General features: G+C 36.2%; 1 protein-coding gene across 2 annotated transcripts in view; it reads right to left on the bottom strand.

Moving 5' to 3' along the window:
* Window positions 1-950: 950 nt before the first annotated feature.
* The window catches only part of SLC35F5 (solute carrier family 35 member F5), a 50,237-nt gene continuing 33,253 nt past the window's right edge, over window positions 951-17,934 (bottom strand). Inside the window, exons 13-16 of one of the 2 annotated variants that reach the window (XM_049889205.1) lie at window positions 16,180-16,270; window positions 8,574-8,728; window positions 7,963-8,056; window positions 951-4,420 (exon numbers count right to left, since the gene is read on the bottom strand). In XM_049889205.1, coding sequence (XP_049745162.1) covers window positions 7,981-8,056; window positions 8,574-8,728; window positions 16,180-16,270 — 322 coding nt within the window. In that variant the 3' untranslated portion in view covers window positions 951-4,420; window positions 7,963-7,980. Of the gene's footprint in view, window positions 4,425-7,962; window positions 8,057-8,573; window positions 8,729-16,179; window positions 16,271-17,934 lie in introns of both variants that reach the window. The other variant, XM_049889204.1, reaches the window with a different exon arrangement.

Here is a 17,934-nt window from a genome sequence, read left to right as displayed (position 1 = left end):
ATTCTTCCTACCTGCCTTGCAAAAATCCATGGAAATTACTGGATGCTCTCACATAACTGACTTCAGTGTTGCCTGAGATAATTACAACAATTAAAGTTTTAATCCAAGTAGAGAAATACTGAACAGTTAGTATACAAGGATCGTTTGAATCACTTCTAAATTAAAGTTGGTAAAAGAAAGAAATCACATGTAAAATTAAAACCTAAAAATTTCATGGAGTAACTTATTAAAATTTCCGGTTTTGAAGTTTTACTTTTCCAAGTTGAAAGACATCAGGAAGGAAATGTTGTCTCTAGCTGAGTGCTTCTTCACCCCAAGCTCCCAACTGACAAATAAGATCACATTCATGTCATCACATATTCAAAATATTCTCTCAGTGGAGATGTTACCATTTCACGTTAGCATTTTATAGCAAATGCCTAACCCGACAGCACTGCTTCTCATTATGCAATTTTTTTCTTAAATATGTCAACGGTTTCATTTAACATTCTAAATGAAATACATATTAAATAATTTTATTTAAAAAATACTGCTCTTTAAAATGCAATGACATTAAAATGATGCTTAGTTTTTAAGACATACAAACCACAGTTCTTTTTAGATAAAAAGGAAGTCTAAGGAAACAAAAATTAAAGATTTTACTTGTCATGCCATCTTTACTCCTGATGACAAAACAAAAGAGGCTTCAGATTAATAGAACAGCAAATTCCCAATGGTCATTATTTGCTTTTAATTTATAATGAACTCATTTTCTGTCCCCAGTTTATTAAAGGCCCTTAAGATTTAAAGGGAAATTTTATTACTTCTTGTTCAGGCAAATGTGGATACTATGAAAAAGAAAATGTGAAGTTTAAAAATTGCAAGTCTGTGTAAAAAGTGTACCACAATTTATTTAAATGAAATTTTTGGCACAACACGATAGATGTATTACACTAGAACACTGCTTCAAATTCTATAAACTATGAAAAAAAATAGCCCTCATAAATGCCATATCACCATAAAAATCAGTACACAATGTTAGCTATAGAAGGTTAACCTGCAGATGGCACAGAGATTACTCATCTCTTATTTCTGTGAATTATTCCTAAATTATTTAGTAAGAAGAAATATTTCAAAAGCGCAGTAGGAAGAAATGAAGCAGGATTATAACAAAACCTGAACCACTAAAAATGAAAATAATGTTTCATTTATTTGTTAATATGATTCTGGAAAAAATATCTTCTAATTAATTCATCCTTTATCCTCCTTTTAAGGTATTTTTTCTTCAGTCAGCACACTGAGATTAGCGCTAAAGACATTACCACACTGACTGCTGAAAAAACTTGGCTTCCCAGAGGAGTCATACCTTGCAACCCCAAGCTGGCTCTGCACGATTGATTTCAAAGTGGTCATTAACATTCTTCCTGAAACAAGGCTGTGTACCTTTGAGAACATTCACATTTAACCTTGTGAGCTCACTTCTACAGAAACAATGAACTTTCTTTTTCAGCTGCCAGAGGGGAAAATCATTTTAATGTAAGGAATCAATTAAGTCTAGCTGACTGAAGCCAGTATCTCAATAAAAAAAAAAAAAATTTATTTAAGGGATTACGTATAGGTGCATTACATACCTTTAATGGGTCTGAGCTTCAAAGAGTATCCACCCAAGCATTTGAAGGCTGCCTCCTTGTTCAGTTTTATTTTAGCTGAGATTCTGATGTTCATCTAACAAAGTCCTTCTGACAAAATACCACACTTCCTTCAATCAAGGCCATATTTTGAAACATTATACAATAATGGAATTCAAATTATCTACGGCTGCTAACCAAAGGGTCGGCAGTTCGAATCCGCCAGGCGCTCCTTGGAAACTCTATGGGGCAGCTCTACTCTGTCCTATAGGGTCGCTATGAGTTGGAATCGACTCGACGGCAATGGTTTCAATGGGTTTATGGAAAGAAAAGTAAAAGTCTGAAAACAAGGTATTAGAAATCCCCACTTGTGTCTTTAGATTCTGAAAAATAGAATCACGGGCCAACACTGTTCTCACAGGGAGGAAAGACAACAGCAGTCCCTTGAGTTAACCTCTGTCCAGTACTTCCAAATGCCTGCGATGTGGCTGCTGTGATGATGGGGCCTTGACACCTAGATTTCTGGGTAATCCACAGAATGGAAGTAACCCACCACAACTTTGTGTCTTGATAAACTCTTTATTACAAAAGAGGAGAAAGGAAGACCTCAATTGCTCACGCAAATGGCTGCAGTATTCAAACATAACAATCATTCAGATAAATAAACCTGAGAGAAAAGATAATACGTGGGTGGGCAAAGCAGCAGCAATTTATATTTTTAATCAATCAACCTCTATCTCTTTTAAAACGGTAGCGTAGTGGTTAAGAGTGCTATGGCTCCTATCCAAAAGATTGGCAGTTCGAATCCACCAGGTGCTCCTCGGAAACTCTGTGGAGCAGTTCTACTTTGTCCTATAGGGTCGCTGTGAGTCGAAATCAACTTGTCGGAAAAGGTTTTTTGGTTTTTTTGGTTCCTTGATACAGCACCCACCTAGTGGAAGAAGACCTGCTCGAGGTCTATCAAGTTCAGCTAACTAAGCATTACTACCTTCCAGAATCTTAAGTGACAACACATGATCTGTATGAAGATGTGAACACAGAGCACATGAACAACCAAAAAACTCTAAGTTCAACCTCTTTTCTTACCATATTTACAGAATACTTTAAAGTTTGAGTTTCGCCTCCACTGTTTCAATTATTTTAGCTTGTAAACTGATGAAGTAAAACCAGAAAGAAAAGGTGTTTAGATAATGAACTTCAACCAAAATTAGTCTTTGAGTAATTGAAATGTTACTTCATTAAATTCCTGTTAATAAAAAATTCCTTGCAAGTCCACATTCTTCACACACCTTTACCTTGTCAAGCTCTACAGACAAACAGTATAATAAAATGAACATTATTTTTAGTTTAACAAGAATTTTTGGTGGCACCCAGGGAGAGTATGGTTGTCTTTTTTAATTTGATATCATATTAAACTAATATAATATGAAAGTTCTCAGGACTAAGCAGGAAGATGGCTAAACTTCACTTTAGACTCATGGTAACACCAAAGTGATTTAAAAAAAAAAAGTGACAGGACAAACTGAAGCAAAACACTGCAAAGAGAATTTTTAAAAAAAGCAGATTCGATGAGAAATTTTAAAGAGAACTAAATGATTCTCACAAAGCTAGAAAAGGAAATGGGTTTTGTCTAATCAAAAGGCTGGATGAATCCTGAGACATTCACCCAAAGAGGTGTGTGGTAAAGAAAGCCCAGGAGCAGTTGCACAGTGAGTATGTATAAGATTGAAGCTTAAGAGTTACAATTAGAAATAAAATTTAAATTAATCTTAGCAGAAGAAAAATTCAAATTTAATTTTTAAAGTAGAATTTTTTCTTGCCTTCCTTCTTTGATATTTTAATCATTAAAAATTTATTTAGGAAAATTAGAATTAAAGAAGATTCCAGTTCTAGAGCAATTTGGCACATTTATACATGAAAACAAACAAACTAGAACCACTTGATACATCTATAATACACAAATACATATATATATAAACATTTTTAAACATTTTATTTTAATAATATTCTTTATCACTTCAGTTTAAATCATTCCATTATGAAAATTTCCTAATTGAAGAGTGAATATTTTTCAAAACTCTAAATTAAGCAGAGCTTTATCAATTAAATTTATAGCAATATAGACTTTAGAAATACATAAGTCTTCGTTTTACAATAATACTTCCCATATAAAAATTTGTCATGGTTTGTCACAGATTCAAAATACAAGGCAACTAATGCTATGAAAGGATAACACAGTATACGTAGTGTAAGCAAACAAGATCTTTTCTCAAATAATTATTCTTTTTAAAGCCCCACCAAACTGGCATGAACACACTTCTTGCATAAATTAAACATTCTTGTTTGTGTTGTTAATTTGCAATATTCTACAAAACTCAGAAATACAATCCGTACCTATTACAGACAGCTTATTTCAGCATTTTACCTGTAAGAAACACTGATCTATATACTTAAATGATTTCCTGACAATGTTTTTGCCCAGCATTTAACAAATATGTGAAAATAAAGTCTCTAGAACATTAGGATTTTATTCCTTGGTTAGTTCAAATTTTCGCATCTGCTGAACTCCTTGAGATGTGTAAGGCAGGCTGGCCCTTTAGAGAGACTGTGGACGAGAACTTCCTAGAGTTGTAGTGATATGTATACAGCTACACAGCAAAGTACTTCATTATAAAAATGAAGAAAACAGATAGGAGGAAAACATATTTCAGAGTTTCAAAGAACTGAAACCGTTATTTTTCAGACTAGGCACTGAGACATTTTTCTACAAAAATTTGCCAGAGATTGTCTCTTCGCTGTATAATGTTCCATTACTGGCTAAAAGTAAAAAAAAAAAAACAACACACACACACACACACAAAATCATCATTAGGTTACAGTTTTCAAAATTTTAACTTTCTATATTTTATATTTTAAAAAGCAGATTATCTTAACGTTGACATATAGTAAGCAATAAATACACTTACTAGCTAGGTGTTTGAACTAGAGGTGAGCACTAACAACTCAAGAAAGTTCTAAAGCAATCTCAAAGGCTGACATCCAATCCTACCTGAGGGTGGCACGACAGCGGTGTTATTTCTGTATATTCCAGCATCACCCGGGTTGAGACAAAGGCTCCTGCCTAACCTGTTCTGTTCTATTCTATTTTATTGTAATCTGTCTTCTGTGTTTTTCATTACCTCCCTTTTATCTAGCTTTCACTTCTAAAAAGACTGAAATCTTGCCTGGGGTGGAGGGAATGTGGTTACAAGTGAGTATGGTGATAACACATTGCATACATATACAAGGAGGAAAAGTGCATAAATTTCATCTTTAAAAAACTTTAAATAACTCTGTGTGTGTCTTAGTTATCTAGTGCTGCTATAACAGAAATGCCACAAATAGGTGGTTTTAACAAACACAAATTTATTTTCTTAGAGTTAGGAGGCTGTGTGTGGCTCTAGAGGAAAGCTCTCTGTGTGTCAGCTCTGGTGGAAGGTCCTTGTCACTTACAGCTTCTGCTCCTGGGCATTCTACATGTGGCTTAGCATCCCTCATCTCGGGAAACCCTGGTGGCGTAGTGGTTAAGTGCTAAGGCTGTTAACCAAGAGGTTGGCAGTTTGAATCCGCCAGGCACTCCTTGGAAACTCTACAGGGCAGTTCTACTCTGTCCTATAGGGTCACGATGAGTCAGCATCGACTAGAAGGCAGTGGGTTTGGTTTGGTTTTGGTTTCCCTCATCTCTGCTTGCCAGCTTTGATTTAATCTCTTTGATATCTCAAAAGAGATTGACTCAGGATACACCCTACACTAATCTTGCCTCATTAACATAACAAAGGCAATTCATTCCCAAGTAAGATTATAACCATAGGCATAGAGGTTAGGAATTATAATGTATATTTTTAGGGGACGCCATGTAATCCATAACAGTGTGTTTAATTTAAAGACAGCAAATAAACACATCGCTGGTGGGAATGTAAAATGGTATAGCTATTGTGGTAAACAGCCTGGTGGTTTCTTGAAAAACTAAAAATAGAACTACCAGATCCAACAATTCCACTCCTAGGTATATGCCCAAGAGACCTGAAAGCAGAGGGTCAAACAGAGACTTGCACACCAATGTTCACTGCAGCACTATTCACAATGGCCAAAAGGTGGAAACAATCTAAACGTCCATCAACAGATGAACAGATAAACAAATGTGGTACATACATACAATGGGATACTACTCAGCCAGTAGGAGAAAGGAAGTCTTGATAAATGCTACAATACAGATGGAGCTTGAAGACGTATACTGAGTGATACAAGCCAATCACAAAAGGACAAATATTATATGACCTCACTTGTGTAAAAAGATAAGAAAAGGCTGGTGTATAGAGAACAAAGCTTATTAGTGGTTACCAGTGGCAGGAGGCAGGGGAAAAGGGGGGGAGTCAACGGTGACAGAAAAAATCACATCGATTAAGGGTAGGGTTGCAGTGCCGATCACTGTAATTGCTGCCAATAAGTTGTACACCTGTAAAAAGTTTATCTGGCAAAAAGATGTGTGATGGGTATATTTACAATGACAAAAAATTAATAAATAAAAAGTAGCTGCGTATGTACAACCAAAAACTTCATGTGACTTGGTTCCTTGATTTGGAGGTTTAGGGTCATGGTTTCATGGGACATTCCATCTAACTGGCCTAATAGCATGTTTAGTGCTTCTGTTCTACCTCCTAGTTTGTTGCGTAGTACATGGGGTCTTAAAAATCTTCAAGCAGCCATCCAAGGCATGACAATTCGTCTCTATTAGCCTGGAGCAAGAGGAAAAAGTAGAGTCAGGAATAGAAGGATATGGAATGTGTGGCTAATTGCCTCCATGAACAACTCCCTCTTTTGCCATGAGACCAGAAGAACTGGATGATGCCCGGGTACCATTACGGAACATTTTGATCAAAGATTGTATAGAACGGTCCTGATCAAAAGGGGGAAAACAGAGAATAGAATTTCAAATTTCCACAGATTCCAGACTTTCTAGAGCCACGGAGGCTGGATGAACCCTGAAACTATTGTCTTGAGATAATCTTTAAAACTTAAACTAATGTATCCCCTGAAGTCTTCTTTAAACCAAACAATAGTTTAACTAGTAAAGAACATCTGCTTTGAGCATTACTGCATTTTTATGCAAATAACGCACACCTTCCATGTTAGTTTGCCAACCGTGCCCTCCCCCCATGAGGTATTTTCATAAACGCCACTATGCTGATTTTTTTACGTGCTGCGGTAAAAAAAAAATTGGCATAGTGCACTTACAAAAATACCACGTGGGGGGAGGGTGAAGTTAGCAAACAAACGTAGAAAGTATTTGTTATTTGCATAAATACACTGTACACTCTTTTAAGAATGATCTATATAGGATCAAAGTGACAACAGCAACTCAAAAGATTAGATACAGGAAGCTTAAGGGGCAGTGACTTTACATTAATGTTAGAGAACAACTCAGAAAGGAGTATGAGAATGGTTGCACAATTCAAAGAATCAATGTCACTAAATGTTACATGCAGCAACTGTTGAACTGAAGTATGTTTTGCTGTGTATATTCTCAACAACACAACAAAATAAAATTAAACAAAAATTTACCTCCCAAGCACCCTTCCTCAGGAAGGTACCAGAGGATAGCTACAGCAAAACAGTGTAAATCAATAAAGACAAGACATAGGATCTAGAAAACTATGGATCTACAACAAAAGCCAGAGGCAAAGAATGATGGTGAAGGAAGATAGTAAGATAACAGCTATGAGGCAGCCTGAAGAACAACTAGTCCACTTTGGAGCATGTCAGAAACCTCCAGGAAACCTTTCTTCAAGAAAATGAAACTAGACATACTACCTTATGCGTGTTAAGGTAAACGCACATAAAGGGTAAAGGGTGGATACTTACCAAAATAGTACATTTTTTCTCGAACTTTAATTACTTTTATAATTACAGAGGAAAATTTTTTCTAAGGTACAACATTAAATAAAATGATCATCCTTAGCATGAATATAAGTAATAGCTAAAACTTACTGACCACTTAATACAACCCTGACACTATTATACTCTAAACTTATTAGGTATTAAATACTTCTACCAACCCTATGAGGGAAGTTCTATCCTAATTTCTATTTTACAAATAAGAAAACTGAGGTACAAAGAGGTCAATCTCACACAAAGTCACACAACTAATACAGGAAAAGGTGAAACTGGAACCCACACAGTTTGATTCTAGAGACTACGCACTTAACCTCTAGGCTGTGTTACTTCCCAAACAGCTAATTATGGAAAATCAACTTTGTCTTTGAATATTACCAGAGTAAGAACCTTATTCAACACTAATGCCAGCTCACATACAAACCTGGGCTATGGATAACAGCTAACTAGCTCCATCTTCCTGAGAAACACTGTGCATAGCAATGAGACTCTCACATTGTTCACTGTCTTCTGGAACTCTTAAAAAAAAAAAAAAAAAGAAAGGTTAAGGAATGCTTTGGAGCTGAAATTACTATTTTACTGGCTGAAGCTAGTGAGGTCAGAACAGGAGTTAATGGCAGAATCAAGACTAGGGCAAGATCTTTCAATAACTTGTCTCAGGTTCTTTTTAAAGTATAAAAAAGTTTTCTCTCTTAAAGAGCGCTTTTAAGGAGAAAATTTCAGGCAATGCTATCATATTTTATTATAAATTCAAACCAATAAAAATTTTATACAATTAAATCCATTATAGCAAAATATAATTAAGCACTTAGGTTTTGCCTGGGAAATCAAAAAAATTTTTTTAAATAGTAATGCAGAAACTATCTTTTCATCCACAGGCTCTGAGAAATTACTTTTTTATCTGGCATAGTACATATATAAATTATAATCTTTCAATAATCCTTCACAAAGCTCTCTATAAGGCAACATGATATGTTTTCCAGTTAATTTAGAAAACATTATTTTTTTTTAAATCTATAAAGGAAATAAACCTACCTCTGAATTCGATGTTTTCTGCATATAAATGCAAAAATTCTTCTGATTCCCACCATCACAGGATCCCAATTATTATAATGGCATAGGAGAGTTACAATAAAAAATGAAAAAAATACAGGGACAGCACCTGCAAAAAATAACCAAGAAAACTGCACCTAAAAATAAAAGGAGAAAAAAAAATCACACATTTATTATCATTAAGACAATTTTTCCCTTAACATAGGTTTTGATTTATGTTAAAACACCAAGAATACTAAGCATTTGTAACATATTAAGTATATTATTAAATATAAAGATTCAGAACTTCAATTTATAATTAAATTCACTTGTCTCAAACTACCAACAGTAGTAATTCTTGCTTGGAGAATAACCTAAAGCAAGAAGGCGTGCTTTTCATTTGCTAGGTACAGAACACCCAAGAGCTGAAGCATACACAACGGAACTTTAAGCTTTTGTCCTACACACCATTTTCCCCATTTCTTCTTTACTGTTGGTTGCCTATTCTCAAGTTGATCCCTCCCCTTCTGAAGTCACCTTCAAAACTAACTCACATTTTACAAAATGGTTATGTTATATAGTTGTGATAGGTTGTATTATTTCATAGTTCCTTTTTTAAAGTAGTACTGAAAACAAATGAAATTCTTGAGCGCAATTTTTGCGAACATTTTATTAACAGTTTGCAACAAATTCTAATCCTAACAGGCAAAACCAGCTTGATTATTATCGAATAACAAATGAAAAAAAGTTCAAAACAAAATAATGACTAGGTAAAATAACAATATAAAGGGCAATATTTTTACTAAGAAAATGTAAGTGAGAGAAGACAACAAGCAAGTTAAGCCTCAGACATGAAGAATAGATGTCATCAAGTCTGATTCTTTAACCCGTCATTTTATTAGGTTTACCAAGAAAATTAAAAATAATGAGATGCCATAAAGTTACCAAAAGAGTCTTTCTTTTCCCTTTTACTAGTTTACTTTTACCCTCTACAATCAACTAAGGATGAAAAACAATTATCTGGATAAAGCTTCAGGACATTCTTTTAAGCAATAGATTCTTAGATGTGACACAAAACGCTCAAGCAACAGGAGGAAAAAGATAAACTGGGCTTCATTAAAATTAAAAAATTTGTGCATCAAGAGACATTATCAAGAGAGAAAAGACAACTTATAAAATGGGAGAAAATATTTGGAAACCATATATCAGATATATGTTTTGAACAAGTTTTGAACAGAAAAACGGGGTACTGTGTGGTTTAAAGTCAGGAAAGGTGGCATTAGGGTTGTATCCTTTCACCATACTTATTCAGTATGTACGCTCAGCAAATAATCCGAGAAGATGGACTATATGAAGAAGAATGGAGCCCCAGGATTGGAGGAAGACTCATTAACAATCTGCGATATGCAAATGACACAATCTTGCTTGCCAAAAGTGAAGAGGACTGGAACCACTTGATCATGAAGATCAAAGACCACAGCCTTCTGTATGGATTATGCCTCAAAAATCCTCACAACTGGACCAAAAAGCAACATCACGATAAAAGGAAAAAAGACTGAAGTTGTCAAGGATTTCATTTTACTTGATCCACAATCAACGCCCACGGAAGCAGCAATCAAGAAATCAAAAGACATATTGCATTGAGCAAAACTGCTGCAAAAGACCTCTCTAAAGTGTTAAAAAGCAAAGCCGTCACCTGGAGGACAAAGGTGCACCTGGCCCAAGCCGTGGTGTTTTCTATCATCTCATTTGCATGCGGAAAGCTAGACAACGAATAAGGAAGACCAAAGAAGAATTGACGACTTTGAATTACGATGCTGGCGAAGAATATTGAATATACTATGGACTGCCAAAAGAAAGAATAAATCTGTCTTGGAAGAGGTACAGCCAGAGGCAAGGATGGCGAGACTATGTCTCACATACTTTGGACGTGTTATCAGGAGGCATCAATCGCTGGAAAGGGACACCATGCTTGGTAAAGAAGACAGTCAATGAAAAAGAGGAAGACCCTCAACAAGATGAAAGGACACAGCGGCTGCAACAACAGGCTCAAACATAGCAACAATTGTGAGGATGGCGCGGGACTGGGCAGTGTTTCATTCTGTTGTACACACGGTTGCTATTAGTCGGAACTGACTCAACCGCACCTAACAACAACAACATATCAGATAAAGGTTTAATATCCAGAATATATAAAGAACTCTTAAAATTCAACAACAAAAAGACAACAATCTGGGGGGATTCTGGGAGGATGACGGCATAAATAGAGCATTGTTCCGACCCTCCCCTACAAATACAACTAGAAATACGACAAGGAAACGGCATTGGGCTTTGAGGGACTTGAATCAGGGAGCAGAGGAAAGCAGCAGGGAAGTGCAGACAGGCAAGAATCAACAAATCAACAAGTTGCATATAGCAGGAAAATCATTTCTCCTATCATCACTGCCCCTTCCCCAAGCCACAGGGACTGCCAGCTGCTATAAACTGGGAAAGTGGCCCCAGAAAAGAAACCTGCTTTCCTAACCACCGCAGCACCTGCCTGTACAAAGACACTGGACCCCAGGCTTCTGCTCTAAAATCAACAAGGTAGACCTCCACTAGTGGTTCGTTTAGAGTGTCCAGCACCTCCCCTACCCAGACACAGTTGGCTACAAGCCTACTGCAAATTGCTACAGAAAGGCTGTGCAGTCCGGTCCGCTCTCTTTGTCAACACTCTACCTACCTCCCTGTGCACCTCATAGCTCAGGCCTCTGAAACTAACAGGACAGGCCTCCCGGAGAGTCAGATGAGATCTGTATGCTCCTCCTTCGAAGCTCAGGTAAAAAGCAGTCCCTAGAGAGCAAGGAATATACCACGGACTGCCAAAAGAATGAACAAACCTATCTTGGAGGAAGTACAACCAGAATGCTCCTTAGAAGCAGGGGTTGTTAGATTATGTCTCACATACTTTGGACATGTTATCAGGACGGATCAGTCCCTGGAGAAAGACATCATGCTTGGTTAATTAGAAGGTCAGCAAAAAAAGAGGAAGACCCTCAGCAAGATGGATTGACACACTGGCTGCAATAGTAGGCTCAAGCACTGCAGCGATTGTGAGGGTGGCATAGGACCAGGCAGTGTCTCACTCTGTCGGCACAGGATCACTATGAGTCGGAACCAACTCAAGGGCACCGAACAACAGAGAGCAGGGAAGGAAGCCCTGGGCAAAATTGAAGGGCAACACCTAGCCCTGAAGGTGGTTTCCTGGGTGTGGGTTCTCCAACTAAATCACAAGAGAGCGGAAGAGAATAATAATGACAGAGAGGACTGCGCCCCCGGGGGGCCAATTTTACTACATAATATCTCGCCCTGAGTGGTGGTGCCCTCTGGTGGAAAGATTGATCACAGTATGTTCTCTGGTGTGTTGTGGGGGCGGGGGGGGGGTGGATTGCAAGTTGAAAACCGAGACTTGGAACTTTCAAATGCTAATTAAACCAGGGAGGGAGAAGGAGCTATCACAGTGAAGGAGAGGAAACAGAAAGCAAAGGCCAAAGGCTCTGCAAGGCTAAGAGTTTTTTGTAGAAAGTAGTGTGGGCAAAAACACCAAATACTGGGGGAAATTGAGAAAGTTAACACCCTTGAAAATTCCAATGCCCCAACAAAAAAATCATAAGACACACAAAGAACAAAGAAACAATGGCCCATCCAAAAGAACACGACGACTGCCTCCTTTGCCTTGAGACCAGAAGAACTGGATGGTGTCCAGCTACCATTATTGAACATTTTTCACCAAAGATTCCATACAGGAATTCTAAACGAAAGGGGGAAAATGTAGAACAGAATTTCAAATTCTCATGGACACTAGACTTTCTGACACCATCCATGGAGGGTGGACGAACCCCTGAAACTACTGCCCTGAGATAATCTTTTAAACCTTAAAGCAAAAATATCCCTGAAGTCTTCTTAAAACCAAACAATAGTTTAGCTTAACTAGTAAAAAAGACCTGCCTTGAACCCTGGTGGTATAGTGGTTAAGAGCTAAGGCTGCTAACCAAAAAGGTCAGCAGTCTGGATCCAACAGCTGCTTCTAGGGGCAGTTCTACCCTGTTCTATAGGGTCACTATGAGTTGGAATCGACTTGACAGCAATGGATTTTGGTTCAGCATTATGCTCTTTTAAGAACCATCTATTAAAAAAAAAAAAACCCAATGCCGTCGAGTTGATTCCGACTCATAATATGAGATCAAATTGACAACAGCAACTTGCAAGATTACACAGGAACCTTTGGGGGCAGTGAATTTATGTTAATGAAGGAGGAACAACTCAGACAAAGGGTGAGAATGGTTACACAACTTGAATATAATCAATGTCACTAAATGGTACATGTAGAAACTGTTGAACTGTTGTATGTTTTGCTGTGTATATTCTCAACAACGACAAAATAAAGACTAACAACCCAATTTAAAAATGGGCAAAGGACTTGAATAGATATTTCTCCACAGAAGATACAGAAATAGCCAGTAAGCATATGAAAAGATGCTCATTAGGGAGATGCAAACAAAAACCACAATGAGATACCATTCCACTCCCACCAGGATGGTGGCTACAATCAGAGAAACAGCAAACAAGTGTTGATGGGGATGTGGAAAATTGGAGCACTAGGACATTGCTGATGGAAATGTAAAATGGCGCAGTCGCTGTGAAATACAGTTCAGTGGTTTCTCAAAAAGTTAAACACAGAATCACCAAATGATTCAGCAATTCCACTCCTAGGCTTATATCCAAAAGAACTGAAAGCAGGGACTCAGATACTTGTACACCAATGTTTGCTGCAGCATTTATTCACAATAGCCAAAAGGTGAAAATAATTTAAGTATCTATCAAGAGATGAATGAATAAACAAAATGTGTTATACACATACAATAGAGTACTATTCAGTTATAAATAGAAATGAGATTCTAATACAAGCCTCCACATGGATGAACCTTGAAAACATACTGAGTGAAATAAGCCAGACACAAAAGGACAAAAATTGTACGATCCCACTTATGTGAAATATCTAGAATAGGTAAATCCATCAAAAGACTAGTGGTTACCAAGGGAAAGAGAGAGGGTAGAGTGAGGAGTTGAAAAAAAAAAAAAAACATCATTTTAAGAGAACGTATAATATTCAAACAGTTTGTACTGATGCAAAAAGAAAAAAAAACTGTCAAAGACACCTGCACTGATTACCTTACATGCAACACGCTAGTGATATACTTTAAAAAAAATAATGATGAAAATAACAACTCCTATCTTTAAAACAGGTAAGGAAAATTGTGCTCACCCCCTGAGTATTGAAAACAAAGGGTTTTGAATTTAGGGCAATACTCCCTCTGGTGGAAAGCACATACTGTTTCATCTCATAGCACCATTGGAGTAAAGGGCTTCTGTGAGACAAAGTCTTGCATGAGGGACGCACAATGAGTAACTCAAGGGTAATGACTCTGACAACTTTTAATATCCATGGCTTCAATGTAAAACACACACACACAAAGGCTGAATCAGCCTAAGAACACTCAGGAACAAAGCAGTCGTTGAGAAACTAAAAAATCTTCAGGTGAAATATTAAACAATCTATAAAAAAAAATAAATAAAAGATACATTGACATGACCAGAGATGATAAAAGCCATGGAAAACTTACGAATAACAAAGGTGTAAAATGTAGACATAGCTGACAGAATGATTTTGCCAATATTCAACTAAAAATCCTATTTCGTAAGTGAATAAAAACAAACTTTAAAATACATGACACTCAAAACACAGGTAGATAAAGTCCTAAGTGACTTTTAAAGGAAAAGTTCACTTCTAACAATGCAGCAATTTATGTATTGCCACATAATAAAAAGCTTATAATTTGATTTCCAACAAACTATCAAGACAATGAAATGAAGATATTTACTAATAAAGAAAATTGCCTAAGTAAACAAAAAAATCTAATTCCTGAATATATATGAACATAAATCTGAATATGATCAGGATGCATAAAACCTAATGTCAATAATTAATTTCAGAAACTATATATAAGTGTGGTTGGTTACAAGAACCACCAAAGTGAAAAGATTTCTACCACGTTTCTCTCAACGCCCTTGAGCATACCCTGCTACTTTTTCCAGAGGCTTATCTCCCTACCCTCAATTCCCACCAATGGCCCAGCCTACTCACTCACGGACACTGTCCCTTTTTTGTGTTTTACCTTCATTTTAAAATATTTATTAGATAAATTATACAATCATTGAATAAAACTAGATGCCCTATGAAAGTCCTTAAAAAAAAAAAAAAGTCCCTGGAATTAACTTCTAATCTTTTTTTTTTTTTTTTAACTGTAAAAGCTGATGTTTTCAAAATATCAATACAGTAAAATTGAATTTACACAGCAGTTTACCAAAATCTTTTAACAAGCAGCACGTTCCCTAGCTTCCCCCGAAGAACTTCGGTTGATATTCAGGATCATGGTCTTAGGATGCAGAAAGGACCTGGATGGCATTTAAGTCTATAAAAGAATCTAATGATGTGTAACTTCAGTGTCATGAATATTTTATGATATTCACATTCTTTCAAAATGCATGGTATAAAATTCTCAATTAAGAAGCTCTTCATTCTTTAACCATGACAAATAAATAAGAATTTACTGTACCATAAAACAAAGTTAAATATCAGTAGAGATTGCTTTTTAAATTTAAAAAAAAAAATTTTTTTTTTTTTATAAGGAGGGTACAAATCCTAGAGTATTATGCCTTTGTCCTAAAAATGCACAGAGACCTAAAGAAAAATTGCTTTAAAAATCTGATTATATTTTCCACGGATTATAAACCTTTGGGCTTTCAAATACTTCCCTCTTCGAATTACATTAAACCAAAATGTGCACACATGCGTGCGCACACGCATCTACACACGGACACACCCACCCCCATTTGTTATTTCGTCCTTGGAGTTAAATGCTTACAAATACTGAAATGAGTGATAAATGGCTACACTATACTTTTAACATTAGCCAATGGCACATCTCTTTTTCTCCCTACCCCTGGGAATACCGAAGAAGACTTTTTCTTTCTAGCCTCCAGGTAGGGACACTCCAGATTCCTTTTACTACCATGTTATTTATCATTGCCAGTACTATCACAAGAATCCCTGCATCCAGACCAGAACTTCACAGAAGAGGGAAGAAGCACATGCTGTGTCCAGATAGAAATGAGCATTCACTGAGAAACAACATTGTGGCTACAGTAATACTAGCATAGTACCAAGAAATCTTTGCAGTTTATCCTAGAAACCAAAATACTACTGCTTGTGTTAAAATATGTCCCCTGTTCCATACTACTGACTTACCACAGAACATCTGAAACATAAACAACTCAAAAACTAGAGAACTACATATACAGTCCCTAACTTAGGAAAAATTAAAAAGCTAAATATGTAAGACATCATCAATTTCTTTGGTCAGTTTTATATCTGTGTAGCGGGACCTTGGGAGAGAAGGCATAAGTGCTATTCACGGTCTTATGCATCATTATTTAGTCACATGCCTTCATGTTCATTAGCTGTGTTTTAATAACATACCTAAAGTATCAAATAAATTGTTTGCCTTACCTTTTGCATACACATGTCAGCTATTATGGACAGAGGTATTGTAAGGCTTAGTGCAAGTGTGCCTATCAGTGATGAGGTAAGAAAGCAGCCCCTAAAAGAAACAAGAAAAGAAATTAAGAAAATATACATTTCCATACCAAAAAAATAAAAGCCCCCCCCCAAAAAAAAACCATCAAATACTGTCTGTCTGTCCTGTAATACACGTTTAAGAGATCAAGAACAAAATAAAAACTTAGGATGGACTGAGACATAATAAATAATAGTTATCAGGATTCTTAAAGCTTATCTTCAAATATTAAAAATTCAAATATATAAACACAAATATAAAAAAGTTCAAAGTACCTGATCTTATCATCAGGATCTGCAGACAGACCATATTCAGCTTTGGATACACAGCTTATGTTTCACTGAAGTTTTATAAATTACTGCTGAGTAACATTCATACACATTTGTGATAATGATACTTAGCTAACAAAGGAAATAGCTTTATTAAAATTATAAGACAATACCTCACAACATAGACTTTAAGAAGCTGATAAGCCAACATGTAAATCTACCATCAAAGCAAAAATATCTCACCCTCATCAAAACTAAAATAGTCTTTATATACGTACATTTCCTTTGGTTTGGCTTAACACAGGAAATAAAGAACAATATTTTAAAAGGATATTTCCTTGTGTCCTCCACTTTTCTAGCAATTGTCCTAACTAAAAGCTAAATTCTTCATTTTAATTTCACCTAAAATCAATGTTGGTATCAAATTTTGAAAAATCAATCTGCATTTAATTTCATTTAGTTTAACCTGAGGGAAAACATTACACCAAATAGAAACAGATAAGCCATTTATAAACCCTAATAATTTTGGTGTCTAAGAAGAAAAAAAAATTAGAGCCCACAATAAAATCCTAACGTATATGGTTAGGGCCACAGACTCACAGAAGTTAAAGGCAAGTAAATCTGAGCTCCATATATCTTAGAATTAATAATGCTGCCCTGCAGTAAAACGGGCTAGCTCCTGGTAAAGTATCACTAGAAGTATTCAACAGAGGCTGGACAATTCTTATTGCAGTAAAAAGTATAAAACATACAGAGATATGCTTCTTACCCCTATTTTGAGTTATCAAGATCACCTAGAATTTGAGGCATATAATGTTTGTTTAATTAGTTTATCCTACTGCTAATGAGCTGTTAGGAGTCCCTAGGTAACGCAAACAGTTAAGTGCTCGACTACTTGTCAAAAAGGTCGGCAGTTCAAACCCACCCAAAGACACCTCAGGAGACAGACCTGGTGATCTGCTTCTGAAAGGTCACAACCTATCGAGCAGTTCTACCCTGAAGCAGTTCTACTCTGTACACATGGGGTCACCCTGAGTCAGAATCGACTGGACAGCAAATAACAGCAGCAAAGAGCTATTATAAGTACTCTTAAAGGCATGAGTGTAGAGGTATATCTGAAAAACACAACTTTGCAAGATCCTAAAAACTCCATCCTACTTAAGGATAAGTAAAGCTATGACCACAATGTATGACTTTGAGTATTCTAATTAACTATTCAACAATAAACACATATATACAGTTGGAAATATAAATTGTGTTCCCTCTCTAGAGAATAATTTTGCAATTATCTACCAAAATTTAAAGTCTACTGTTTTGACTCAGTCTTTTCTACTTACAGGTATTTATCATATACCTATATTATGCAAAAATACATGCACAATAAGCAGACACATATAAGAGAAGGTTCAATGCCATATT

This window comes from Elephas maximus, chromosome 6 (genome assembly GCF_024166365.1).
Source record: "Elephas maximus indicus isolate mEleMax1 chromosome 6, mEleMax1 primary haplotype, whole genome shotgun sequence".
Taxonomy (NCBI): Eukaryota; Metazoa; Chordata; class Mammalia; order Proboscidea; family Elephantidae; genus Elephas; species Elephas maximus.
This window is presented reverse-complemented; position numbering and strand designations above follow the sequence as displayed.